We start from the raw sequence: 27,269 nt of genomic DNA, 5'->3' as shown, positions 1-27,269 counted from the left end.
TGTAATCCTATGTATTTTATGAATTAAAAAACAATTCCGAGGAGGGGTCCACAGACTTCACCAGACTGCCAAAGGGGGTCCATGTCAAGAAAAAGATTTTAAGAACCCCAGCTATATGACTTTTAAGCAGAATCTTCATCATCTTTTTGGAATAGAGGCATCTGGTCTTGGAGATAAGGGTGGGGATGGGCTTTCAAATTTGCTATTTGGTGATTAGGAGGTTTAGTGCTGACTATTTGTTTTTTCTAGTTAATTTTGTACCAAGACATTCCAAAGATAAATGGAGAATATTCTTTGCCTTAATGTATTTCTTTCCAGTGAGCATATGATTGGTAAGTTATATGTACTTTCTAAAATATGAAGTTATGAAATTTATTTAGGAGCTAAGACCCAACTGCACCAAAGGGCTTGATTTCCTTTGATGTGTGAGTAAAGCTGTTCCGTGGAAATGGTGGAGAGTCTAGGACTGGGCTGAGTGAGTCAAAAACTCTTGAGGACCCATAAAATGAAGTAGCTACCTGAACACTTAGAAATTTTCAGACTTCAAAAAGTCATATTTAATTGCTACTGTAGCCAAGACCCTTACTACCAGAAACCAGTTAGTCCCTTTGCAGTCTGTAGTAGCAGGAAAGACTACCTCCATCCATCTCTAGGAGATAATTGAATATCTCCTCTTTGCTCTTGTTTTCTAGGATACAACATTGGGAAGTCCCTACTAAATGACTAGTTAATTAAAGAAAATATAAGAGAATATTAGAACATCAAGTGATGGCACTAGGGTCTAGGTAAATTTTCTAGGGACAAAGAATCAAGTAAGGTTTTTTATATGCTATACACAAAAAACAGTACAGTAATTAGTAGTAAGGATTTAATAACTATTTATTCTTATGGTGTTATAAAGAGTTAGGTTTAAGCTCTACCTGCCACATACATTGTTTCCAGAAGTGTGGACAAGTCACTTAACTTCTTGGGTGGCCCAGGTTTCTCTAAGACTAATATACTGCAGATTGGTTGCAAATCTAAATGGGGGGAAGGGGGAGGTCTCCCTACAGGATACTGCTCTTCTCTACCCCTTCCCCCCCCAAATAAAATGCTTCTACTTTAGTAAAGTACTAATATAGTTAGTTGGGTGTGGTGTTTGTGATTTAAAATATTAATATGCTTTTAGGGCTAAAATTTTTTCATGGGATTTTTTTTCTGTCCCAAAACCCTCCATGCATCTTAAATCCTGTACTACTGACCCAGCCAACCTACTCAAAGTTTAAGCTGAGATAGTTGGGACTTGTTGACAAATTCCTTTTGATTCACAGATTATAAGATATTTAGTTTCTTCAAGGATGGTGGAAAAACTCTGAATAAGGAAGAATGATTATAAATTAAATTTAATATATGCAAAAAATCCCCTTTCCAAATTTGTGTGTCAGGCAGATTTCTATTTCTGGTACATTACAATGATTGTTCAAAATATATCTATAGCAGAACTGCTACATGTTCAGGCATGGTCATCTGACTAATACTAAGTCATGCTTTTACCACCAAACTCCTAAAAGGAAGATTAATAAACTTTTCTAGAGGCCAGAAGAAAATTTGCTTTTGTTTGGATGTGTATGATAGCTTAACATTTTCAAAATGGTGACAAATGATGTCCTTTGTACAAAGTTAATGGCTCCATGACAAAAAGGAGTGGATTAAACTGTAGCCATTCTTGAAGAGGAAATAAAGAATTTCTTAGTTATCCAAGTAGAAGAGAATGTTTCCATGAACCCCTCAGCAACGGAAAAGATCACCAGGCTGGAGGGATGAAAACTGCCATGTTGCCAACACAGTTCCTGAATTCAGTTCTTGAATGCAACTTCAGCTCAGCAACAGGATTATACCCCAAAACTGCAAAAGAAAAAAAGACCCCTAGATAGAGCACCAGCCCTGAAGTCAGGAGGACCTGAGTTCAAATTTGGCCTCAAATACTAAACACTTCTTGGGTATGTGATCCTGGGCAAGTCACTTAACCCCAACTGCCTCAGCAAAAAAATTAAAAAGAATACCTAATCGGTCTTCTATTAATATAATCAAAATATCTGTTGGAGGAGGCTTAGAAGAAATAAGACCAAATAAGTCTTTTTTTCCCCTTATAATGATAGATTTCTACTATACTCTTATTGACAATCCACATTATAAGTAGGAAAAAAAATTCCTACCAAACAGACTTTTCAATATAAAAAAAAAATTGATATTTTACAGGAGGCGGCATGGCACAGCACAAGAGCGTCTACTAGATGTGGAGTCAGAGGACCTGACTTCAAATCCTGACAGTGTCATGTATATGACTTTGGGCAATCTGAAATATTGGATCTCTATTTCCTCATTGTAAAATGAAGAGGCTAGAATAGAAGACCTCAGCAGACCCCTCCAGTGCAGTCTCTGATTCTGTGGAATCTCATGAGTGGAATGCCACTTGTTCCTACCTGCCCAGAGTCCCACCAGCTTGAGTATAATACTTGTTGTAGTCCAGTCGTAGTAGTAGTTGAGCCAAGTCTGAGTTTATCTGATGATTCCGGACACTGGAAAGAATCTTAAAGAGGAGTGAAGACTGTCGGCTAAAACCCTGTAGGAAAAAGAAGTCATAGTGATTGAAGTAAATTCCCCACAAAACCCAATCCTTCATTTACCTATAGCTGCAGTAATCTGGGGAAGATGGGGAATTTAATAGGAAATGCCTTTAAAGTTTAAGGGACTGACTGTACAAGTCAGTACAAGAAAACAAGATGATGTCCCAGATGCAGCACTTTATAAGGATCTACCCTTGTGTAGGGAACAGTAGTGAATGTCAACTGACTGTTCTGTCACTTACTACCCAATGCTGGGTCACAGATCCAGAAGGATGGAGGAAGGGTCCTATACCACCCAGTAAGACTAGTGTTACAGGGGAAGGAGTGGTTGCCAGGTTCTGATGTATACAAGGAGCAAGCAACGAGTTGAGAAGCAACAGTTATGTGGCTCTTAGCTCTGGGAGTGAAGCTGGGGGTGAGGGAAGGAAGGGGTTTCCATTTCAGTTAAGCCTAGACTGAAGCTGGCAGGATAATAATCACAGCAGGAATTCTTGACCAAAGGGAATTCTTTCTTTTGCCTGAATCTGCAGAGTTTTCCTGTGGGCTGATAGTGACAAACAGCAGTCCACTGGAACTCCAATGACAGGCAAATCTACAATTGTGTTGCTTAAACCTAAAACCAGGCCAGGATCTTGCAGAGCTCTACTCATTGGGACAATGTTCAGATTTCACGGCTTGGATCACACCTTTTTGGGAACACTGAAAGCTTGCAAGTGTCCAGCCTGAGCTCCCTGAGATCCTGGAATAACATAACAATGCCCCAAGAAAGCAGCATCAATAGATGAGGACACAAATATTGCCTTGATATTCCCTCCCAAAGTGCACAAAGTCTGGCCTTTCATAAGTCAATAAGCAAGTTGAAAGAATGAAAAACAAACAAAAAAGAACCACACCATAAAAAGTTATTATTCGTGAAAGGGTCACTCAAGCCACAACTCAGAAGAAATGAGTAACACCAAAACACCTACAAGCAAAGGTCTCAAAGAAAAATACAGCTTGAATAAGAATTCCAACTAGAATTTCGAGAAAGGAAGATGCAAGTTTGTTTTCAAAATTCAGAGACTTGTTTTTAGTTCCAAATTCTCACATTCCCCTCCCTACCCAACCTGAAAAAAACTCCCAAGCCTATTACAAAAATGCATAGTAATGCAAAAGAAACGTGCACATTTGCCAAATTGTTTTTTTTTTTTTTTTTTTTTTTTTAACACATGAAATTAAAGCATTAGAGGAAAAGAACAGGATGGAATGCAGAATTAGAAAGAGAATCAATAGCCTGGAACAAGAGGTACAAAATCTTACCCAAGCAATGGACTTCCTGACAATTAGAATGGACTAAATAAAAGATAATGACTTCATGACACAAACAATATTAAAACAATGTCAAGAAAACTGCCCACAACTCTTGGAACCAGAAGGCAATGTCAGTTAGTGAATACTTATTAAGCATCTGTTTTATATATATGGCAGCATACCAAGCACTGAAGATACAAAGAAAGGCAAAAGACAGTCCTTGTTTTCAAATTCAAAGTCTTTTAGGGGACACAACATGTAAAGAACTATTTACAAACAAGCTGGACACATGATAAATCCGAAATAATCAACAGAAGGAGGCACCACAATTAAGGGGAGGATCAAGACAGGTTTCCTGTAGAAGATAGGTAGGATTTTAGCTGAATCTTGAAGCCAAGTGATGGAGAGGAGAAAATTCCAAACACGAGGGGACAGTGCAAATACCTGCATGTGGGAGATGAAGTATCTTGTGGGAAGGAGGCCAATGTCACTGGAGAGTAAGATGTGAAAGGACTGTAAAGATAGGAGGAGGCAAGGTTCTGAAGGGATCTGAGTGGCAAACAGGATTTTATATTTGATTCCGGGGGTGAGAGGGAGCCATTGACACTTATTGTGTAGGAAGATGATATGCTCAGATTTGCACTTTTAAAAAAATGAATTTGAGAGATAATGGAAGATAGACTGGAATGTGGAAAAACTAGAGGCAGGGAGATGACTAGCCGGCTATTTCAGTGGAAGACGAATGAGATGAAAAGGGCTGGTATTAGAACATGAAGAGAAACATATGTGACATGTTCTGATGTGGAAAGAAGAGTGCATGTGGAGAGTAAGAGAGAGTGAGGACTTGAGGGTGAGATCTAGGTCTGGTGTTATCCTCAACAGTTAACTGAAAAATTCAAAAGAGGGTAGGCTTTTTTGGGGAAAGTTAATGAATTCAGTTTTGGACATGTAGCATTTTAAGATGTCTAAGGGAAGAAGCCAAAATGGCAGCAGAGCATGAAGCAGTACAAAAAGCTGTCACCCCAAATTACTCCACACAAACTAGAAAACACCAGAATGAACTTGATGGACAAATCCAGGAAAAGTCACAGTAACTCCTTTTTATCCATTCCATGTCCTCCTAAGGAGACAGATGGGGAGGCCTGTAAACAGAGATGAAGTTGGGCACAGAGCACCCCAGGCATGAAGGACTTTGCTCTCAGGAAGAGCCTATGTACCAGGGCAAGAGGAAATCTGGATCCATATTGAGGCACTGCCTGCAGGGTACAGAAATAGATGTCAACTGGCATTTTTGGCACTACCCAGTTTGGGGTCAGAGATCCTTGGCAGAATGAGAAGGGAACCTGCACTAGAGAATGGTATTCCTGACCAGAGAGGAGCGAGTTCAGAAGTGGTAATGAATTGGCTCACTGCCTCCCCAATTCCCTTGAGTGGGGTGCCAGTTTCCAGCCCAATCTGACATCTGCAGAAGGATAACTGTCCCATAATAATTTATGGTGGGATTCTTCCAGCTATTATGGAAATCTCTGCCTAAGTAATAAATTCCCTGAAAATCAATGACTATGAGGCATCAAAAAAAAAAAAAAAAAAAAAAAAAAAGTTAAAAGACTGAAAAAAGGGAAAAGAAAATGCAAGAAATCTCCTAGTAAAAACAACCAAACTGAGAAACAGATCAAGAGAAAAAAAAAATGTAAAAATAATTGATGTGAAACCCATAAACAAAAATAAGAGCCTACACATCTTATTTCAAGAACTCTTAAAAGAAAACTACCCATATCTCTTAAAATCATAAGGCAAAATAAAAACAGAAAGAATTGACCAATGGATCTCCAGAAAGAAACCCCAAAATGAAAATTCCCAGGAATATTACAGTCAAAATCCAGAGATTCTGGGTCAAAGAAAAAAGACTCCAAGTTCCCAGAAAGAATTTTATGCAGAAATCACAGTCAGAATCATACACGATTTAGAAGGCACTTCTATAAAAAAAAAAAAAAACACTTGGAATACAATGTTTTAGAAAGCCAAAGTCTTAGGGTAACAGCAAAAAATAACTTATAAGTAGAACTAAGTATAATAGTCAGGTAAAAATGGATTTTTAATGAAACAGAGGACTTCAAAGCATTCCTAATGAAAATATTAGGACTTGGTGAAACTTTGAATTTCAAACACAGGAGTTAAGAAAAATTAAAAAGGTAAACCCAAATGAACAATGATAAGAGACTAAACAAATGGAATTGCTTATGTACAAAAACATGGGGAGATTTACATATATATATATCCCCTTTGAACCTTATCATCATCAGGAATCATAGAAAGTCTAATTGGCGAAGTCTAGGAGTGATTTTGTTGAGGTCTTGGTGATTTTAAGAGAAGAATGGAAAGAGAAGGGGAGCATAATATATTAGTGAGGAATGAAAGATTAGAAAAAAATTACTAACCTTTCATATCCCAAATTGTTTTTCATAATGGTCTAGCTATTATTATTATATAATGATTTCAGATTTCACAACAATAAGTTCTCCAGTTGTGAAATCTGAAATCATTTTCTTGATTTTTTAGAAAGGAAGTTTTTTGTCAGAGAAAATCGTTGCAAATGTGTTTTTCCATTTTTGCTTTTATTTTTAGCTGCACTGATTTTGTGCACAATCAAAATTGTCCTATAGTCCTCTCTATTCTTTGGGCATGAATTTTCCCCTCTCAAAAACAGCTAATTTCTTCCCTGCTTTTAAAATCTATTCATAATGTTATCCCTTATGTCTAAAACACAAACCCATTTGGTCAGTATTGTGGTGTATATATATTGTGAAGTGTTGAAACCAGATACTAGTTTCTGATAAACTCCTTTCCAGTTTTCCCAAGTTTTTGTCAAATAGCAAATTCTTATCCCAATACCCAGGGTCTTTGGATTTATCAAATACTAGACTACTGTGCTGACTGGCTTTTGTATATTATGTGTCTAATATGTTGTAGTGATTAACCTATTTCTTAAGCAGTACCAAATCATTTTATGACTACTGTTTTGTAGTATAGTTTAAAATTTGGTACTATTAGGCCTGCTTCTTTTCTACTTTTTTTTCACCATTTCCCTTTTTATTCTTCCAGATAAATTTTGTTATTATTTTTCTTAGCTCTATAAAGTAATCCTGCACTGAACAAATTAATTAATTTAAGCAGTGCTGTCATTTTTATTATGTTGGCTCAGCCTACCTATGGGCAACGAATATTCTCCAATTATTCAGATTTGTCTTAATATGAAAAGTATTCTGTAGTTGTAGTCCTATAGCTCTTGTGAGCACCTCAGCAGGTAGATTCTCAAATATTTTACACATTCTATAGTTATTTCAAATGAATTTCTCTTTCCTGCTGAGTTTTGTTGGTAATTATGCAGAAATACTAATGATTTTTGTGGGTTTATTTTCTATCTTGTAAATTTGTTGAAGTTGCTAATTGTTTGAATTCTTCTGCTAGTTCTTAAGAACTTTCTATGTAAACCATTATAGCATATGCAAAAAGTGATAATTGTGTTTCTTCTCTATTTGTACTTATTCCCTCATTTTCTTTTTCTTGTCTTATTGCTATAGCTAGCATTTGTTACATTATATCAAATCGTAATGATGATAACTGACATCCTTGCTTTATCTTTAATCTTATTCAAAGGCTTCTAAATTTATCATTAGATATAATGCTCACTCTTGGTTATAGATAATAACTACTTATCAAATTAAGGATATATCTATTCCTGGGCTAGTTCCTCATCTTTTCAACAAAAATGGGTGTTGTATCTTGTCAAAAGCCTTTTCTGAATCTTTTGATATAATTAGATGATTTTTGTCATTACTATTAACATGGTCAATATGTTTATAAGTTTACTAATATCAAACAAATCCTGCATCTTGTTATAAATTCATCCTGGTCATACTGTATGATCTTTGTGATATGTTACTGAAGTTTACTTACAAATATTTTATTTAAAATTTTTGCATTATTTTCATTAGATATCAATCTATAGTTTTCTCTGTTATGACACACACACACACACACACACACACACACATATATATATATATATTTGTTATAACAGCTTTGTTTTACTTTCTTTTTCATTGGTGGAGGAAAGTGGGAGGGAGAGAAGGCCAATTTTGGTTAACTGAAAAAAGCACAATTGAAAAAAATTCCACTGAGTATGGAAGCTCTCCCTTAGCTGGCAAGACTGTCCCTATCCATTTCTATTTTGGAAGAGCTATCTATTTTGACTGAAAGACTTACCTTTACTAGGATACTCAGCTGGGCAGCCCCGCGCTCATCTAGAGGTCCTAGATTTTGACTGACCAGTGAACAGAAACTATGACAGAGATCTAGGATTTCATTCAGGCAGTGGAACACCTATATTTAAAAACAACAACAGTAAAAGAAGGACAATAGGCGTGTTATGGGGAATGATAGATTACAGAACTCTGGATTTTCTATTCCCAAGAACACAACTGCAATTTGAACTCCAGGCTCACATCTCTGACTGCTAAATATACATTTCAATTTGGATCTTTGCTTTCTTAAATTTAGCAGGTTTGAAACAGACTCATTCCCTTTATTTCCTCAAAATTACTTTGCTCTTTAGGATTCCCAGTTTCTATTCATTGTTTCCTGAACATGCCACAGATATTCCATGGATATGTCTTCATTCATTCCATATTCCCTGTATGGCAGGTACAAAATACACTACTCTTTTCTTCTCCTTATTTTTCCACTTCTAAGTCTTCTTTCAAGGTGTAGTTTAAATCCCACTTCTTCCAGGAAACTTTCCTTGACTACACCCTAATTCTCAATGATTTCTATCCACACTAAGCACACTCTAACCTTTATTAGTAGTCATGCCATTTATTTGGCACTACAGTAACAAATCAAAGTATTATGTTATCTTGCATATATATATATATAAAATTTGTATTCTCAATTAGATTTTAAACTCCTTGAGAGGCAAAACCGTGCCATTTCTCTCTGAATCCTGAGTGTCTAGTATAGGGCCTTAATGGAGCAGGTGCTAAAAGAATGTTTATTGATGAAGTTGTAATCCCATCATCCTCTCTCCAAGGTAGAATTGAACTCATAGTACAAGACTGGTGGCTGATCAATTCTAATAGTTTTCAAAGCTTTTTTAGTTCACAGACATCTTTATTGGAAGAAGTATTTCACTCACTCTTTTTATCACCATGCATACTCACTAAAAAATTCCTTCTGCTATAGGTAAAGCAGTTTCCATTTCTTTTGTCTTAAGCTATTCTTGAGACTCTATATATTTCAAAAACTTGAATACATATCATCTGTGCTTTCTGTCTTCTAGTTATAAATATTTTATAAATATTGCCAAACACCAACAAAAATGGGGAATAAAGATTTGCTTAATGGAAGTTTGTTGTCTTGTCGACTCAATCAACATCTGAAGAAGGGGAAGATTTGATGCTATAAAAATTTTAGAAAACCAAACTAGTCCCACTTACAGGTTTCAGCAAGATGAAGGACTGAGCCAGCAAGTTGCTCAGGAAGTGATCATGAGCCAACTGGATGCTCTCAAAATCCCTAGTGGAGTTAATCTGATGGAGGAGCTGGGAGAACTGGGACTCCAGCACATCTACCTGAAGAAGGATTAGAAGTAATTAAAGCATTTTGGATGACATGATCACTCTAGGATAGATGGAGACAGTGAGGTAACTGAAAAATAAACACAGAAAATTTCCCTCCCCCCAGCTCATCCACTTTCTTCTAAAAGTACTTTTGGACTGACCAAAAAAGCCCTTATTATTTGTCATGACTTTGATGCTAAGCTTCTCCTAACTTAGTGAAGCTGGTTCTTAGACAACTGATAGTTTGTCACATAAAAATTTCAGTCTGGTAGAATATGCCAAAAATTCAGAGTCAGCTTCCTGCCACAACAGAGCAGAATGAGATTTTAATGTGCTACCAATGCTGTCGCATCCATAAGACCTTATCAAGTGCTTTAGTTGTACTGCTCACATGAGATCCTTAGTGCTTGTGAAGCTCTTTATACCTCACCAAAATCATTCCCCTGCAAAATAATCCTCAAAACCATGCCCAATGACACAGTCCATTTTTTCTCTTATAAGCATTTCACACAGGTCCCTTCAAGACCTTTCTCCTGCCCTTACTTCACCACCCCCACCCATCTACTGCTCAACTTTCAGCACAGACCTGGAGATAATATTGAAGATTATCCACCAAGAAGGCCATGTGGTTCCGCAGGCGCCACTTAATGGCGTCACTCTGGTTGGACTTGAGATGCTTGCGCTGCATCTGGAGAGCCCAGCAGTGCTGCAATTCTGCCTGCACTCGTCGCACGCTGAGTAAGTACTTGAAGACAACATTGTACCTAGGCTCCAAACAACCACCACGATATTAGAATCTTCCATTCCTAGCTACTGCCTTTTTCCCTGAGTTAAATTCCTGATCCTATCCTTTCATCCCACTTTCCTTCCCGTTTCTAAAAAGAAAAGATATGAGGAAAGCAAGAGTTGGGTTCTCTCGGCTGGAGGTGAGGCCATTATTCCTCCTTCCTGAGGCTCAACTTAGTGCATGTGTCTGTCCCAGGACTTCCCATTCCAGCAGGAGAGACCCAGAACAGCCTCTGCCCCTTCTACTTTTACTTTGACAAGCTGTACCAAATAACAGCTGATCTACTCTTTCTGAGGAAGAACTCCTGCCCTGGGAGTGAGGCCGTACCAAGTAAGGTGTCAGGTCCCTTCTAATTCTAGAGATTATAATTAAACTTTTTATTCCTCCCTAATTAATGACAGTTACTGATGTGGGAGGAATGTTAGAGAACACACAATGAAGATAGGGTAAGCTTGGAAGAAGAGTAGATTCCTAGGGGAGCCAGAATTATGTGACCTCTTATCCAGGCATGAGTTTTCGTTTCTTTTTTTATAAAGCTTTTTATTTTCAAAACACATGCAAAGATAGTTTTAAACATTTACTCTTGGAAAATCTTGTGTTCCAAAATTTTTTTTCTCCCTCCCTTCTCACCACCCTCTCCCTTAGACAGCAAGTAATCCAATACAGGTTAAACACATGCAATTCTTTTATATGTATTTTCACAATTATCATGTTAGACAAGAAAAATCAGACCAAAAAGGGGAAAAAATGATAAAAGAAAATACAAGCAAACAACAACAAAAAGAGTGAAAATACTATGTTGTGATCCACACTCAGTCCCCACAGTACTGGGTGCAGATAGCTCTCTCTCTCTCTCTCTGTCACAAGACTATTGGTATTGACCTACATCACCTCTAAGCATGAGTTTTCATACACAAATCAGAAACCTAATTTCCTTAAATTCTAAAATAATCCCTCTCTAAACACGCCTTTTTCAAAGGGGTTAAGGACATATCAGCATCAAGCTGATTATGCTGGTCAATGCCACTAGAATCTTCTCTCCAGACAAGTCTCCAGCTTCCCCCAAATCTATTTAAAAAACAGGCAACATGCGATATGAGAAGACCCAAGTTTGGAGGCTACTTAGTCCAACTCCCTCATTCAACAGATGAGGAAACCGAGGCCCAGGGAGTATAAGTGACTTGTACGTTATCACAGAGGCAATCAGTGGTCCCACCAGGACTCCATCAGGTTCAGCGCTTCCAAGGTAAGCACTATTTCTACTAACTCATACAACTTTCCTAAGGGTTTTGATCCAAAAAGACCCCTTTCTCCAGGAGTTCTTGAAAAAGTTTTAGGTTAGGCACCTGCTTGTTAAATATAATGGGATAGAGATGGCTAGATTCTATCTCCTGGCTCTGCAGACTACTAACACCTGCTCAGAGGACCACTGTCTTCCTCACCTAGATCACCTCCTTCCTGGAGCACTTGGAGAGTTAGTGATTATTAGTAAAGAGCTCACAGAGGTCTTGTAAACCTACTTCTCTAGGACAGCAGGAGTGAAGAGAATATGGAGAGGCCACTGCACTTTGTAGGAAAGACCCAAGGCTGCCCAGCCTGATGCAGGGGCTTCTCGGGGAGAGGTGTCTCGAGAAGGTGCTTCTCGTGCTTGAGTGACATCTAAGGCAAAAAAAAGAGAAAATGCAGAAACTTCAGCCTAATTAAGATAGTGTGTTTTGTTAAAAGAAGAATGTACATGAACAACAGGAGAGAAAAGATAGGAGGATGTCTAAGGCACAAGAAGATTCATCAGGTAGAGGACAAAGAAATAAACAATATACATGCAGGCAATTACTTTATGGCCTTTAAATAGGCAAGAACTGACTCATCTAACAGAAACACAGCATGTATAGGGAAATAATCCTTGGATGGGAAAAGAAGTAGTCTGGATTCTAATCCTGGCTCTGCCACTCACAGGTCTGGGCACCCCTCTGCATTCCTGTTTCTTAATACTTAAAATCAAAAAATTGAACTTGAGGATCTCTTAGGACTGAGTGTTAAAAGGAGATAACTTTAAGATAAAGATCCAAGAAAACCATGTCAATGTCTTAAGAGAAGGAGGCAGAGCCATTAAAAAAAAAAAGAAAGAAAAAGAAAAATATTGATATGGGCTGGAAAAAGAAAAGGAGTTAATACCTTTATGTTCCTTTCCATGGTACTCAATTGTCAAATGGAGCAGAGGGAGAAGGTTGTCATCATCTAACAATACCTTGTGGGCAGACTGCTGGAAGGCCACATTAACATCTGGCAAAGAGAAAGAACAGGGAGCAAATAATGGCACTGGGCTACATTATTTGCACCCAATCCTGCCTGATTGTAATATTGTCAAGAACAAACACTATCTGACGTTAAGCTCCAGACTGAACCTTTTCACATAGATCTCACTGTTTATGTGGCTATTTGTCCCATGGGACAGCTGCAGCCTGATGGGAGTTACCAGATGCTCTGGAATAACTCCTTTAGGCAGGGACAGAGGATAAGGAGACTGCTTCTTGATTCCTCAGTGAAGAAGCTGAGAACTGGGCTTTTCTCTCATGGAAAGGCACTTTTATAACTCAATCATCCACTTTTCTGTTGACTACAATCAACAGTGTAGTATAAATGATATCCCAGGAATATATAATTTCAGAAGGCAAAGGATACTTACCATGCTCAGTTACTGCAGTGGGTGGTGTCTTTAACATATGCTGGGCTGTGTCAATGAAGGCCTGGAATAGTTCTCCTCGTCCCAGAAGGTAAAAGTCTTTAATGATCTTTACAAGTATACAAGTCAAAAATCATACAAGCCTGGTTATTCCTCATTATCCAAGAGATGCAATTCAGTTAAAGCTCTCTTGTTATGTGTAAGGCACTGTCCAAGGAGATGGGAACACACATTAGAAAATAAAATCATCCCTACTGTCCAGTGGCTTATAGTCTATTTGGAAGAGTGAATTTATATCTAAGTAAGTAAAACTGAATACAAATTAGGGGCAGAAAGCATGAAAGAAAGCAGATAAATGAAGAAGCCTTGAAGAAGACTCAGCATAAAGAATATCTTTATATTCTAAGATAAAAAGTTGCAGAGAAGGTACCCATCTGCCCTGACAGAATGTTTTTTTTTCATACCAGTAAACACTAGGCCACTTCCTTCCCTTCTCCAACATACATATATAAGATTCTGCCATTCTAAACAGGCACATCAGCAGTTGAAATTTTAGTGATGCTGTTAATCCAAAAAGATTACAGTGTGTTTAGTATCATTTATTCAGTGGCAACACAAAGGATCAAATTGTAAAAAAACTTACACTCATCTCTTTGTGCTATAATAGATTTATGTAATCGTGTTTGTATTTACAGAAGCAAATCCTAGAAGAAATTGTTTCTTCAGACTGACATCCAGAAATGGGCTACTTTGGGAAAGAGATACAAGGTCATCATATGAATCCAGGGGGATAGGTTTGCTTCCCAAAGTCAGGAGAGTATGGGGAGGCAAAGTAATTTCCTGTTAGCTACATTTTATTTGTAAAGGAAAATAAATGAAACTATTACCTTTAATTGACCCAGTAAATCTGACTCTTCTACCATGAGCTTCCACAGATGCTGAGGAAACAAGATCAGTGAAATCTCATTTTAAAACACCATTATGAAAAGAAGATTATCAAAAATTACTTTATGTTCCAATAAGTGACTCACAAACAGATACTATTTTTATGATCATTACAAAAAATTGTCTATAAAATCCTTCTGAAAACTGATACTAGACTTTCTACATGCCAGCAACAGGAAAGGTAAAACGAGCACTAGCTTAGCGCTCCTTCCCCCCCCCCTCCCTTTTTTAAATTCTTTAGTGGCATACCAAATTTGATCAAAAGTTATTGTGGAGCAGACACACATATACAAAATGCTTAACAGTTCAAATTAAACAAAGACCTTATTTTTTTTTTTAACTAAAGAAAATTTTGTGGCATAAGAGGCTAAGCCAGTTGTATCTCTGTCACTTTGCAGGCGGCAAAACATTCCATGTCTTGTCCCTCAAGAGACTGAGCTTGACAAGAGGAATAGATACTTAATGTTGGATCATTCATTCAACCCAAAGATAGAAAAAAGATTTGGCCTGAGAAATCATTCCTTCGCCTGGTCTCCAATGCCAGCTACAAGAAACAGCTGCAGTGCTCCATTTTCTATCCTGCCAGGCCAATCCACCCCCTCAGAAACGTCTACTGGATCAGACACTTAAAAGGCAAACCTCAGCAACAGTGCTGCGTATCCGGTCCACCACCAGTTCAAAATCCACAAGGCTGAAAAGAGGTTGCTGCTTGAGGCGATGCAGCTCTGCAGCAAAGGTATCTTCTTGATTCTTTAAAATAGATCCTGTGTATCATGGATAGTAGGAGGAAAGACCCTTGGAGCTATGCTACCAACAATGATTTCGTTCTTTCATTTGCTATCATAGAGAATCTAACTACTCAGGGTCTAGCAAACACAGGACAATAACTTTTGCTCTTAACCACTGGTACCACTTCATATGCTTTGATTACTGACAAGAAGCATCATGGCATACTCTTGGTTATTTATTTCAGAATATAATATGCTACACTGATCATTACCTTTGCCCATGAGGCACTTGGCAATAAGATCTGCTTTTGACCAGCTCTTGGGGATGAGACATCAGGGCAGGACTTCTTACCTTTTCTGGTCAGATTGACATTTTGATTCTCAAACATCTGTACAGACTCTCCTACAAACAGGATTTTTTCAGCGACCCTCACTGGAATATAGGAAGGAAGTATCTCCACTCGAAGGGAAAACTGCTTCAGAGAAGGAGCAAGCATATTCTCTTCCTCAATCAGTCGCTAGGTAAGAAGATGGAGTTAGAAAGGAAACAAGAAAGGTCACAGGAATTGTTTATCTATTTATCTCTATTCATTATATTCCTCAATTAATATATTTGGACAATAGGGACTTTATACTCAGGAATGTACAACTTCACACTTGCCCTAAATCACTAGGTGTACAGTTGTACACTTGTTAAAAAAAATAGTCTAGTTTAGTGGAAAGAGCAGCAGACAGGAGATTTACAACATGTGGGTGCTCTAATCCTAGCAATGCTATTAACTAGTTATAGGGCTCTCTAGCAAATTAACTACTCTGAGCCTTAGTTTCTTCATTAAGACATTAAAGTCTTTTTAAAAAATCCTAAAATCCTATTAACCTCAGTTTTGAGAATTTATAATTCTTATATAATACACTGGCATCTATATAGGGTTTTGTGAATCCCTAATCTAAAAGCTGCCAGGGAGACATAGGTTAAGGAATTCAAAAGTGCTATCTACCCACTTCTTCATATGTATCAATATGGCATGAAGAGGACTTTACAACTGATTATTCTAATGGATTATCAGGTTCACAGATCTTGAGCTGGAAGGGACTTGAAAAGTCCAACCTCATTTTATAGATGAGGAAAATAGGCCTCAGGAAGATTAAGGGACTGGCCCTAGCAAAGGAGGTCGGGGTTTGCACCCAGGCTCTCAAGGGATGGTAGAGTCAGTGCTCTTTCCCACATAACCTGCAAACCTCATTCAGGCAAAGGCAAATATTGGAATGGACAGGTTAGGGAAAGTGGCTTAGACTGCAGCAGGGTGGCAGATCCAGTAGAAGCTCATTGAGAGGGCAAAGGGGTCAATTTCTGGTAGAATATACTACACTCCCCATCGAACTCTCACCAGATCCTGAAGTTCTCGTAATTGCTTCCCGGTCAGGCCTCCAATACCCAGGTCCTCTTCTTCCTCTTCCAACTGAGTGGAGACAAGACCAGAAGATGGACCCTGTTTAATAAAGAACTCTTCATGTTGGTCCAAGAGCAGGCCATGTAGCATCCAGGCAGAAAGCTGTTTGTACATGACCCCATGGCACACAGCCAAAATTCTGAATGGAGAAAGGGAAAGAAAAATCAATACCATAAAAGTCTCTGCATTGAGTGTTCAAACTCCCAAATGAAGGCCATTCTAGTATATTAATAGAGGGCACTGGCTAAGATCTGAATAAGAATATGGTGAGTCAGAAGGAAAACTGTCCATTATGATAAAGATAATGATTCCATTTTTATTCCTATCTTTTTGAACTTACTCAGTCATTACATTTCTTAGAAATAAAGCTCACATATTAAAATTTAAAATATTTTTCAGTTACTCTGACAGCTTCTTTTAGAAAAGAAGTTTTTCATGTGACTTTTTCTCACCCTCTTTTAAGAGTTTCAGACAGAAAATCCTGCTAAAATGAAGTGAAATGAGATTAGAGAAGCTTCTTCTTTGCCAGCAAGAGCTGTTTCCTTATTTTCTCTTGCTTTACCAAGAAGGAAGGGAATGGATTTGATAAGGGAGGAATGACAATTAGAAATGTAGCAATACAAAAATACATGGAAATAGAAGATCAAACACCTTTTGTAGAACTATCTGAAGCATTTCTAGGGCTTTCTTGTGCAATAACCAAATGTTAGAATTAGAAGGAAACTTGGGGATCATATAATCCAATCTTCCATCCAGTATAGAGAAGCTTAATTTCAAGTTTTAAAGAGGGCAAGATAAAATGGGCAAAAGAAGTTGGCTCCCTATCACCTTCAGGATCAAATATAAAATTTTCTCTAGCATTTGAAGCTCTTGACAGCCTGGTTTCTTCCTACCTTTCCAGTCTCTTCATGTACTTTACAATCCAGAAGCTCTTGCCTTCTTGATACCCCTTTTCTGACTCTACACATCATTACTGGCTGTCTCAGGGTCTGGGAGGTTTTCCCTTCTCCCCTCCACATAGTAGCTTCCTTGGCTTACTTCAGGACTTGGCTCAAAACCCACCTTTGGCTGAAGGCCTTTCCTGGTCCTTCCACATTACCAGTTCCTTCCTTCTAAGATTACCTTAGTTCTTCGCTATATATACAGTATCTTATATGTAAATGTGTGTATAGTTGTTTAAAAGTTGTTTCCCCCATTATAAAAGTGACATCCTTGATGGTAAGGACTGTATTTTTGCCTTTCTTTGTATTCTTAGCCTTAGCAAAGAGTCTGACAAACATTTAATAAAATGCCTACTGACTTTCTGACTGAAAATAGTAGTGATTTATTCAAATATAGCTAAGCAAAACTCAGCATATATAATGGTGACTCCCTGAGGATGAGGGAATCTAAATATTAGAGGGACCTTAATGCTGTCCAGGCTACTTCACTCTCCTTCACAGATTACCATCCTGGAGTCTTCTTTATTGGCTGGCATTCTGGCCTCTCTTACTTGAGTCACATAGACCCATCTGTTCAGTGTTAGCTTTCTGTCCCATTTATTACTGGTCATTTTGGAGAAATCTTACACAATTTGGAGACGTCTTAGGCAAATAAAATGTTCTTGACAAACTGTGTCAATCCTAAGTTTTTCTGGTAGAAAGTACTGCACTTCCCATCACATATTCACTAGATCCTGAAGTTCTCATAATTGGTTATTTTATGAATTCTAAAGATAAATCATCTTTAACTTTTTGTGACTTACTTTTCTAATGCACTACGTACAGGAGGCAGACCTCCACAGCTGTATTTGTAGACTGTTTCCAAGATCTGACAACCATGAATCTGAGGAAAAGATAAAGTTGTAAGAACTATATTCTATTTTAATAGTGCCTACTGTAAACATTTATGTTTTACATTGTGACTGGTCCAGATGAACCCTATTCACTCAATTCCAAGGACTCCCTCCTATGATCACAATTAAATATAAAATCCTGTTTGGTTTATAATTTGGCCTCTTCTTACCTTTACAGTCCTCTCACACCTCAACATCGACCTTTGCAAAAGCTTCATTAAATATTTTTGGGGTTAGGAGTGGATAGACAGAGGAAGAGAAAGATAACAGGAATGAGCCAATTGGCTCACTGCAGATTTTTTAAAATGCTGTAGATAAATTTGTAAAAATTATGCTACTTTCAAAATTGCTTCCGTAACTGATTGTACAATTCATGAGAAAAATACTTATTTAAATCAGACAACCAGAGGGTACTTTTCCTAATACAACTTCATCATGTAAGCTACTCAGTGTTTGCAGGTTTCAAATTTAACTAGCTCACACCCAAAATGCCAGCAGTCTCTTAGAATACTTGAAATAAATTTTTCCATGAGAATAATAATAGTGACAACACAAGAAAAAAGTACATTTAACAAACAAAATAGGGTAATGGCTTAGGCACTGTGATTTCTTAATACTGAAATATGATTTTAAGGAAAAAGTTTCCTGCTTCCATAAATGATAAACATGTACTTTGTCTCTCCTTCTCAGGTCTAATTTCACAGTTTCCTCAAACACAACAGTTTGAAGAAATATAATTAGTGCAAATCACTAAGCACAATGAATTACTAATATTATTAACCAGAACAAAGAAGTACTCACCTTTTGACTCTTAATCTGTTCAACAACAACCATTACTGAGGGAAAAAGAAGCTGGAACTACAAAACAAAGCAAAAGCTAATTAAGAGAGTAAGGAACCAAATGTTAAGAAAGGGAATATAAACATAAGGTAAGGAAATGATAGCATTTCTAAGTGAAGATAAAGGCATGAGGTCCACTCAGAAGAGATAAGAAAAGAATCTACTGTTCTAAACCTATCTTAACTTCTAAGGTGCTAGGCAGAATAAGGAAAGTAGAGAGAAAGACAAGTAATATAACATCAGTATGCACAACTTTATTACCAAATGTTAAGATGATTTATCTTTAGAATTCATAAAATAATGCTGATATACTTAAGCAAATTAAATAAACGAAATATAAAATTTTAGACTCAATTTTGAATCTGGAAGTAGGAGGGTTCTTCAAAATACCAGAATAATCAAATAGGGCCTAAAAGACTATTTAAAACTGATAAAAAAAACTGATTAAAAGAACAAATTAAAAGAATCTAAGATATTCCATTATCTATAAAGCATACCTGATCCAAGGAGTAATTGACATGTGATATGGAAAGATGAGGGTCAGCAAGGAACTGAAAAATATATATAATTAGAAAAATTATCTTAGCAAGCTTCTAAGCTATGGTATAAAGATATTAGTTGGGAAGAGGGAAAGAATGGACCTTAGGGTAATTTGGGTACTTTTAGGTTCCCATATAGGAATAGGGAAAGTGATGAAGGTCATTAAAAACTAAAGGCAAGGGGCAGCTAAGTGGCACAGTGAACAGAAAGCACCAGCCTTGAAGTCAGGAGAACCTGAGTTCAAATTTGACCTCAAACACTTAACACTTCATAGCTGTGTGACCCTGGGCAAGCCACTTAACCCCAACTGCCTCAGCAAACAAACAAACAACTAAAGGCAAGACTTTCACAGAATACCCTGACAAACTCTGATATACACAGGAAGTTTCTTGATCATTATATGAGCAACAGCAGAGAGTATAATGTTCCTAGCCTATTAAAGACATTTTTCATCTCTGAAAAACATGAGACAGTTTCAAGAGAGTATCAGAGGGCATGTTCTTTCCAAGGAGATGTTTCGGCAAGGAAGTAAAGGAATGGGAAGGAAGGGGAGGGGGGGGATGTGTTGAGGAATTTAGAAGCTCTGTCTCTCATTTCTCTTCTTCTCTATCTCACCTCTTGTTCCAAGTCAAGCAGTGCTTGGCGATATGGTTGCAGGATTGAGTCCAGACCTGTGCAAAAGGCCCGCAAATAAATTCCATGTAATCCACTTTGGCCTGGCTGGGATTGATGGTGATCCTGCAATTAAACAAAGTCAAGTTAAATTAGCCATATTATTGAGATTTTTCAGATCAACTGCTGAATCTGGAGTCACAAAGTCCTTAGTTAAAATATGACATCAATATATTTCCTAGTTGTGAAATTCTTGATATGTAAAATATTCTGTCTGCCTCAGTTTTCTCATTTGTGAAATGAAAATAATAATAATACTAATACCTACTTCCAGAGTTGTTGTAAGGACCAAATAAGATTATATTTATAAAGTACTTTGCAAAAACCTTAAGTGTTCTGCACATGCTGTTATTTTTGTTATTATTGTCATCATTTGTTGTATTGTTGATGCTTGAATAACTGTCAAATTAGTACCTCCACAAGAAGAAAAAACTGACAAAATAATGCAGGAAATAGTTTGCCCATTAATATTATAGGATCATAGATTTAGAGTGGCAAGGGCTCTTTAAAATTCTTCTAGTATAACTTTCTTACTTCAGAGACGAAGAAAAAGTTCATTGAGGTTAGGTGATCTGTCCAAGGTCACAGAGATCACAGCACTGTTTTTAAAACAAAGAGATCCTGAGCTCAGATTGGCTCTAACACCTCACTGCTCTGAGCCCACGTTTATTTATGTGTAAATAATACATTTATTATTTCCTACCTCAAGGGATGTTATAAGAAAAGCACTTGATAAATGATTATATCAGTGTGAATCATAATTCCCATTCCCACCTTCCAAACTGACATCTTGTTCATTTTAAGCCTCGATTTTTTTTTAACCCTTCACCTTAAGGAAGAATAAAAGCTTTCTGATATAAAGAGAAAAAGGAAAGAATTCCTTTTCTGATGAAAAAAAACCATCTTCCTTGAGGACTACTGTATTTGAATAACCCAGATTTAAAAAAAAATTTTTTTTAATCTGAGCAAAAAACCAACTAGAAGCCCAAGTTTAAAACCAGTCTCCAATTCCCTTTTTTCCCTTTCTCCTATCTAATATAATTCCCATCTAAGTCAAATATTTTTCTGAGGCCAGAGAGATTCAGTCACTTTCTCCACTTTTCTTACAGGAAACATGTGACAGAACCAGATCCCCATTTAGCGCTATTCCCATCACACAATGCTGATTCTTAAGTCACTTATACTGTGGAACAAAAACTCCCAAAAGTTATAGGAAAAGACAATTCAAAAAACAAGATACACTTGTAAATAACCTTAGGTGAATTCTATCCCAAAGACAACTCTGTATCATTCATATGGACTGATTCTGCTTGCTCTCAAGGAAATAGGAGTAGGAGCAATGAATTAAAATCAGAAAGAGGCAAATGTATGTTTAATGTCAGGAAAAAACCTTCCTAACTCTCAGACCTATCCAAGCAAGGAGTGGGCTACCTCAGCAAGAAATGATTCTTGCTAGAAGTCTGTAAAGATAGACCAGATTTATTTTCATTTATTTTTAACATTAATAGTACTGGTAGTAAGAATTTGATAGCTATTATGGCCACCAAGATCCCATTCAGAAATTCAGTGATTCTATTATTGTTACTATTACCATTTATACTTTGCCACTATTCTGAATCAAAAAGGCCTTCTGCAAAATGTATAAAAAGTATCACCACTGTCCTCAAGGGGCTTCTAGTCTCCAAGGAGTAGCCACCCACCTGCTGTTGCACATGACCTGTATATTGTTCAATGAACTCTGTAAAGCGGATATAGTCTGTGCCAAGGCGACAAAGGCGATTCAGCACACTAGTCTCACTGGGATGGAGAAATGGAAAGTCTTGTGACACCTACAAGAGAAGCAACAGTATTAGGAATAGGGATGCCTCTGATTCATTTGGCTCCTTTCCCAAGGATACTTCAAATGCTTTACAATAATGATATGACATTTTTCTCCAAAAGTTTTATGATCCTATTTTTATTTCCTCATTCTGTTTTGTGAGACAGAAATTTGTTTTTCAGAAGTTCTATAAAACATAACTATTTCCATATTACCGATTTCTTTCTAAACTTTTTAACACAAATTCATGATAGTTGTAAAAAAATTGATTTTTTCGGTCCCTGTAAATATCATTTAAAGAAGATATTTCTTCTTTAAATTAAATTAAATGTTAATTTAATTAATTTAAATTTAAATTAAAATAAAATTAATTAATTAATTAAATTAAAATAAAATTAATTTAAATTTAAATTAAATGTGTTTATTTTTAAAATGTAATTTGTCAATTAACAAGCATTTATTTTCTTTCTCTTCTTCCCCTTCATTAAATGAAAAAGAAAAAGAAAACCCTTGTAATAAATATGCGCAGTTAGGTCAAAAAATTCCTGCATTGTCTAGGTCTAAAAAATTTCTCATTCAGAATCCATTATGCTTATTGGATTGACATAATTTTGGAAGAGGTAAGGGAGGCTAAGTAACAAGCAATTACTTTTTCTTTCCTAAACCCTTCTACCTTCCCATCTCTAACACTGAAGCACTGACTAAACATTTATTAAGGACCTTCTGTGTGCACAGTATTATATTATACTACTTATTGCAGGGGATATGAAGCACACTAACAGATACTCATGAAAACTTAAAAAAAAACAAACCCACTCTCATTAAGAGATAATGCAAGATAATACTATGAATAAATTACAAGAAAAACAGTAAAAGTATTGTGCTCTTCTCAAACCCTATAGCTTCACAAAATATAAAAGATGAGAAAGTCTATAAATAAGACTTGTTTTTCTAAGTTGCAAAACTTGAAACGTTTAGGGAAAAAAATCCACCCAAACCACAGTTAAACACAAAAAAATTCAAGAATGAAAAGGAAAAACAATGTCAACACCTTCCTTTGGGCTGAGTTTGTCAATTTAAGAATCACTTTCTAAGCACCTCTGGACCAGGCACTAGGCACCAGAACAAAAATGCACTGCAACAAAAATGCAATCCTCAAAGAGTTTACATCATACTGAAGGGGGGAAATTGTACACAGGTAAGCATAAAATAAATAAATACAGATTAATGGGAGGAGAGTATCAACAAGTGAAGAAATGAGAAGAGATATCTTTTAAGCTGAAATCTGAAGAGAACCAGAGTCCTAAAAGGCAAAGTGAAAAAGACTTACTGTTCAGAGGAGCACAGCCTGGGCAATGCATTTAGAGGGGAGATGCAGTATCTTCTGCCAGGAATAAACAGAACCCAATATGGATGGAACAACTAAGCACACACAGGAAAATAATGTCTAACCATGGTACAAAAACAAACTGGAGCCAAATTGGGAAAGACTATTAAAGTGTTTCTGCCCCAAACACCCCTAATACACCCCCCCCCCAAAAAAGAGTCTGAATTTGTTTCCTAGTGCCAATATGTCACCATTAAAACGCCCTGAGCCGGGGAGTGACAGGATCAGACATATATTTTAAGAACATTATTTGGCAGCTCTGTGGGGGCTGGACTGAAAAAAGGGAAGCCGGATGCAATGAAAACAATTAGAAGGTTACTATAATATTTTAGGAATGCACTGGTGAATTCATATTTGACTTTAGAGGCAACAGAAAGCCATTAAAGCTTCTTGAGTAGAAGAACAGCATGGTCAAAACTATTCTTTAAGTATATCATTTTGGCAGCTCTAAGAAGGATGAACTGAAAAAATGGAGGAGATTTGAGATAGGGAGTTCAAATCAGAGGCTATTACAATAATCCAGATGAAACTTGATGAGAGCCTGAATTAGGCCAGCTCTCTGGATGGAGACAAAGGGACGTAGGTGAGAGAAGAGGTATAGTTTAGCAATAGATTGAACACTGGGGGATAGAAAGGCTGAAAGAAGAATCAAGGATGACTCTTGGAGATGTGGCCGGAGTCATCTGCCAAGAAATAATACTTGGGCCCAGGGAAGTGAGAGGTGGACACTGTGAAAGAGTATAAGAGGGTCCAGCATACAGCACTATGTCATGGCATCCACAGGAAAACTGAAAAGGATGGGTAGAGTAGGGAGGAGAAACATGACAGAACAATGTCATACCAGCTCAGTAATGGGAAAGTATTCAGAGAAAGGAGGGCATTAAAATAGAAATCATTACAGAGAAATCAAGACAGAAGAGGATTGATTTAAAAAAAAAAAAAACTCAATGAAATTAACAATACAGAGATCAGTGGTAACTTTAGAGACAATAGCTTCAGCCAAGTGGTGAGGACAAGAACAAGAATACAGGAGGCTGAAAAGTATGTGGGAAATGACCAAGTGGAGGCAATGAGTGTAGACATCCTTTTCTAGAAAATTAACAGAAAAGAGCTGGCATGTTTCTGGGGCATCAGGGAAGGGGCCAGTGGACAGGGAGAGATTGGAAATTTGGTAGAACTAGAAAATATTTGAAAGAGCAGGCTCCTAGAGAAGGGTGGGGGGTCAAAGGAACAAGCAGAAGAGGAACTTCATTTTTGAGTCACAGATTCCTTTGGCAGATCATATCTGGTGAAGCCTAAAGACCTCTTTTCAGAATAAAATTTATAAATATGCAAAATAAAAAGCATATGATTGCAAAGGAAATGAATTACATTGGAAAAGTTATCAAACTATCAAAAAACCAAGTCCACGGACCCCAAATTAAGAATTTCTGAAGTTGTCGAATTGGCACTGGTGAGAAGTCTCCTCTCCCTGCTTGACTAATGCAAAGGAAAGGATAACACTGAGACACTTTGAAGTATGTAATACAGGAGAAGAAACTCTTGATGGACAGTCCCAATTTGTTAGAGAAGTATGAGTTGAAATCTCCTGTTTAGGGGGGGGGGTAGAAAAAGGCTAATAGAAAAGTACAACAGAATGTCAACAAGAGAAGAGAACTGGCAAGCAGAAGTGAAGGCTCAGCTAAGATTAGATAATATCCATTTGTAGGCAATCTAGTTTATCAGTGTTGGGATCTCCTGTAGCAACATTCACTAGCATGCAAGTAGAAGCAGATGATCAATGAATAAGTATTAAGGTCTCCTTATAGCTGAGCACTATGCTAGACAAAGACAAAATAGTCCTTACTTGAAAGGAAAAAGACATTCCATTAGGAAGATACAATATATTTGCAAACAAGTAAATACAAAAAGTATGCAACATAATTTTCCAGGGGAAGCACTAACAGCTGGAGACAGAGTGGAGCTGAGGAAAGGTCTCATGTGGGAGATGGTAGTTGGAGCATAAGGGAGAGAAGACTTCTAGGAATAGTTTGTGTCAGGCACAAAGAGGAAAAAAGGAATTTCAAGTCAGCCCAGTTCGGCTGGAACAGAATTCATAAAGGGGCTAGTCACATATAATCATTCTGGAGCTGGAGTGTGAGTGTGGGCAGTACCAATACCAATGGAGGAGTTTGGTTGTAGAGCCAAAGTGAACATTCTTGAGCAGGTAAATGAAAAGATCTTATCTTGTAATGGGCTGAAGCTGAGCAGAAGCACTAAGGTCCCAGCACTTGAGGCTAATTAGCAATTGGACAATACTCTATTGATATATGCTTGGAGAAAGAATGGCCCTGCCCACTCTCTGTGCAAGTTTGATGTATTGTATAGGAGACTGCCTACAGGGGTCCTCAAACTTTTTAAATAGGGGGCCAGTTCACTATCCCTCAGACAGTTGGAGGGCCAGACTATAGTAAAAACAAAAACTTTGTTTTGTGGGCCTTTAAATAAAGCAACTTCATAGCCCTGAGTGAGGAGGATAAACGTCCTCAGCAGCTGCATCCGGCCCTCGGTCATAGTTAGAGGACTCCTGGTGCCAAGATTTGGTGGGTGGGTGTGAGAGCCAGAGGCACTGCTGGCCAGATTCCTGTCGAGATTGCTCTCACTTCCTGTCGCCATTCCCCTTCACCTCTGCAAAGAATAAAGATCAAGGATTTTCCCTTATCCTGACTCTGGCTGATTTTAAAATACTCTGGGTGCTAAACGCAGTCATCACATTACCTATGCTTTAGAGAGCTCTGTGGAGGATTTTTTTTTTCTCTTAATAGTATTTTATTTTTCCAAATACATGCCAAAATAGGTTTCAACATCCACCTTTGCAAAACTTTGTGTTCCAAAATTTTCTCTCTCTCTTCCTCCCTCCCCAATGCAAGAAGCAATCCTCTATAGGTTAAATAAATATATACAATTCTTCTAAACATCACAGTATTATATTAACTGAGAGACGGGAATATTTTTGCCTTTCATTAGCCTAAATACCCAAGCTTTTTCCAAGGTTAATTATGGTAAAAATAATAATAATAATGCTGGATTTGCAATCAGATCTGGGTTCAAGCTCCAGGACAACCACTCATTATTTGACTTCAGTTTCCTCAATTGTAAAATGAAGACCAGCGGCTAAGTTATGATCTCTTGCTATTCCTCTGGGACCGAGACCATCGAAATTCCCCAGAGAAGAATCACCGAGAAGAGCTGCTTTTTCTTTTAGAGGTGGAAGGGCTGGAGATTTAGAGTCGATTCTGGAAGCCTCCCACTCACAGCCAGTTCTGAAACCATTACCTGAATCCCTTCACTTCTTCCACCTTGCAACCCATCCTCTTCCTCACTCCTTCCTCCGCTACCACGGCCCCGCCCCTCCGCCCACTCTGTCCTAGCCCTTCCCGCCTCCGTTCAGCAGCTGAGGCCACTTCCTCGGACCCCGTTCCCGCCTCTCCCAGGCTCCGCCCCCTCCTTATCAGCTCCCATGACCCCGCCCCCATCCCTCTTCCGCACGCCCCACAGTCCATCCATGCGCTCCATTCCCAGGGCACCGCCTCTCTGACCTCCTTACCGCCCCAGATCCTGCCCCCGGCTCTCCACACTTGCAATTTTAGCTCCGCCCCTAGCCCTCAGTCAGTTAGTGTCTCAGTTAGCGCTCCCTTTAGGATGAAGATTACCTGGAGGCCGCTCCGCTTGTTCCAGGTGAAGATGGCACCCGGGTACCCGCTCAGCGCCAAGAGCAATTCGTGGATCATCCCCACGGCGGGGCAACGGGCTGCTGAGAAGGCCCACAGCCTCCTGCGGCGCGAACCCTACCGCCCTCTGGGAAGAACACTGCTCTCGCCACTATGCGCAAAGCCCACTGGGGAGTGTAGTTCTCCTCAAACTAACTAGCCTGGAAAGACAGTTCCATTGCGAGGACGAGAAAAAGGCACCGGTCAGCGTGAGGGCTTCCCTTTTCCCCGCCAATAGAATCCCGGAAGTGTTCACGTAGCTTGTCTGATCTCGTTCGCTTCTATTTCAGCGAGCTCTCTGGGAGACGTAGTCCGGGCAG

The 27,269-nt window shown here is 38.1% G+C and overlaps 1 protein-coding gene across 1 annotated transcript; it reads right to left on the bottom strand.

Moving 5' to 3' along the window:
• Positions 1-592: 592 nt before the first annotated feature.
• TUBGCP4 (tubulin gamma complex associated protein 4) lies at positions 593-27,227 on the bottom strand. The gene is made up of 18 exons (XM_012546622.3): positions 26,893-27,227; positions 21,695-21,823; positions 19,938-20,060; positions 19,280-19,333; positions 18,744-18,800; positions 17,853-17,932; positions 16,046-16,247; positions 15,010-15,175; positions 14,569-14,693; positions 13,872-13,922; positions 12,988-13,093; positions 12,477-12,584; positions 11,822-11,960; positions 10,101-10,278; positions 9,392-9,526; positions 8,163-8,279; positions 2,463-2,602; positions 593-1,884 (listed from the first exon to the last, which is right to left on the bottom strand). Exons 1-18 carry the CDS (start codon positions 26,968-26,970, stop codon positions 1,872-1,874), a joined length of 2,001 nt encoding a protein of 666 aa, XP_012402076.2. The 5' UTR covers positions 26,971-27,227; the 3' UTR covers positions 593-1,871.
• Positions 27,228-27,269: the final 42 nt, after the last annotated feature.

This window comes from Sarcophilus harrisii, chromosome 2 (assembly GCF_902635505.1).
Source record: "Sarcophilus harrisii chromosome 2, mSarHar1.11, whole genome shotgun sequence".
In the NCBI taxonomy this organism is placed as follows: domain Eukaryota; kingdom Metazoa; phylum Chordata; class Mammalia; order Dasyuromorphia; family Dasyuridae; genus Sarcophilus; species Sarcophilus harrisii.
Note: the sequence above shows the minus strand (reverse complement) of the source record. Positions and strands in the feature narration are given on the sequence as shown.

What these genes read in the sequence shown, in the direction of transcription:
- TUBGCP4 (XM_012546622.3), bottom strand. Translation starts at nt 26,970, where the DNA reads ATGATCCACGAATTGCTCTTGGCGCTGAGCGGGTACCCGGGTGCCATC. An exon ending in ACAAGCGGAGCGGCCTCCAG is followed by an intron (nt 21,824 to 26,892) that starts GTAATCTTCATC and finishes CTTCTCTTGTAG; the next exon opens with GTGTCACAAGACTTTCCATT. An exon ending in ATCTTCAATATTATCTCCAG is followed by an intron (nt 9,527 to 10,100) that starts GTCTGTGCTGAA and finishes ATCCTTCTTCAG; the next exon opens with GTAGATGTGCTGGAGTCCCA.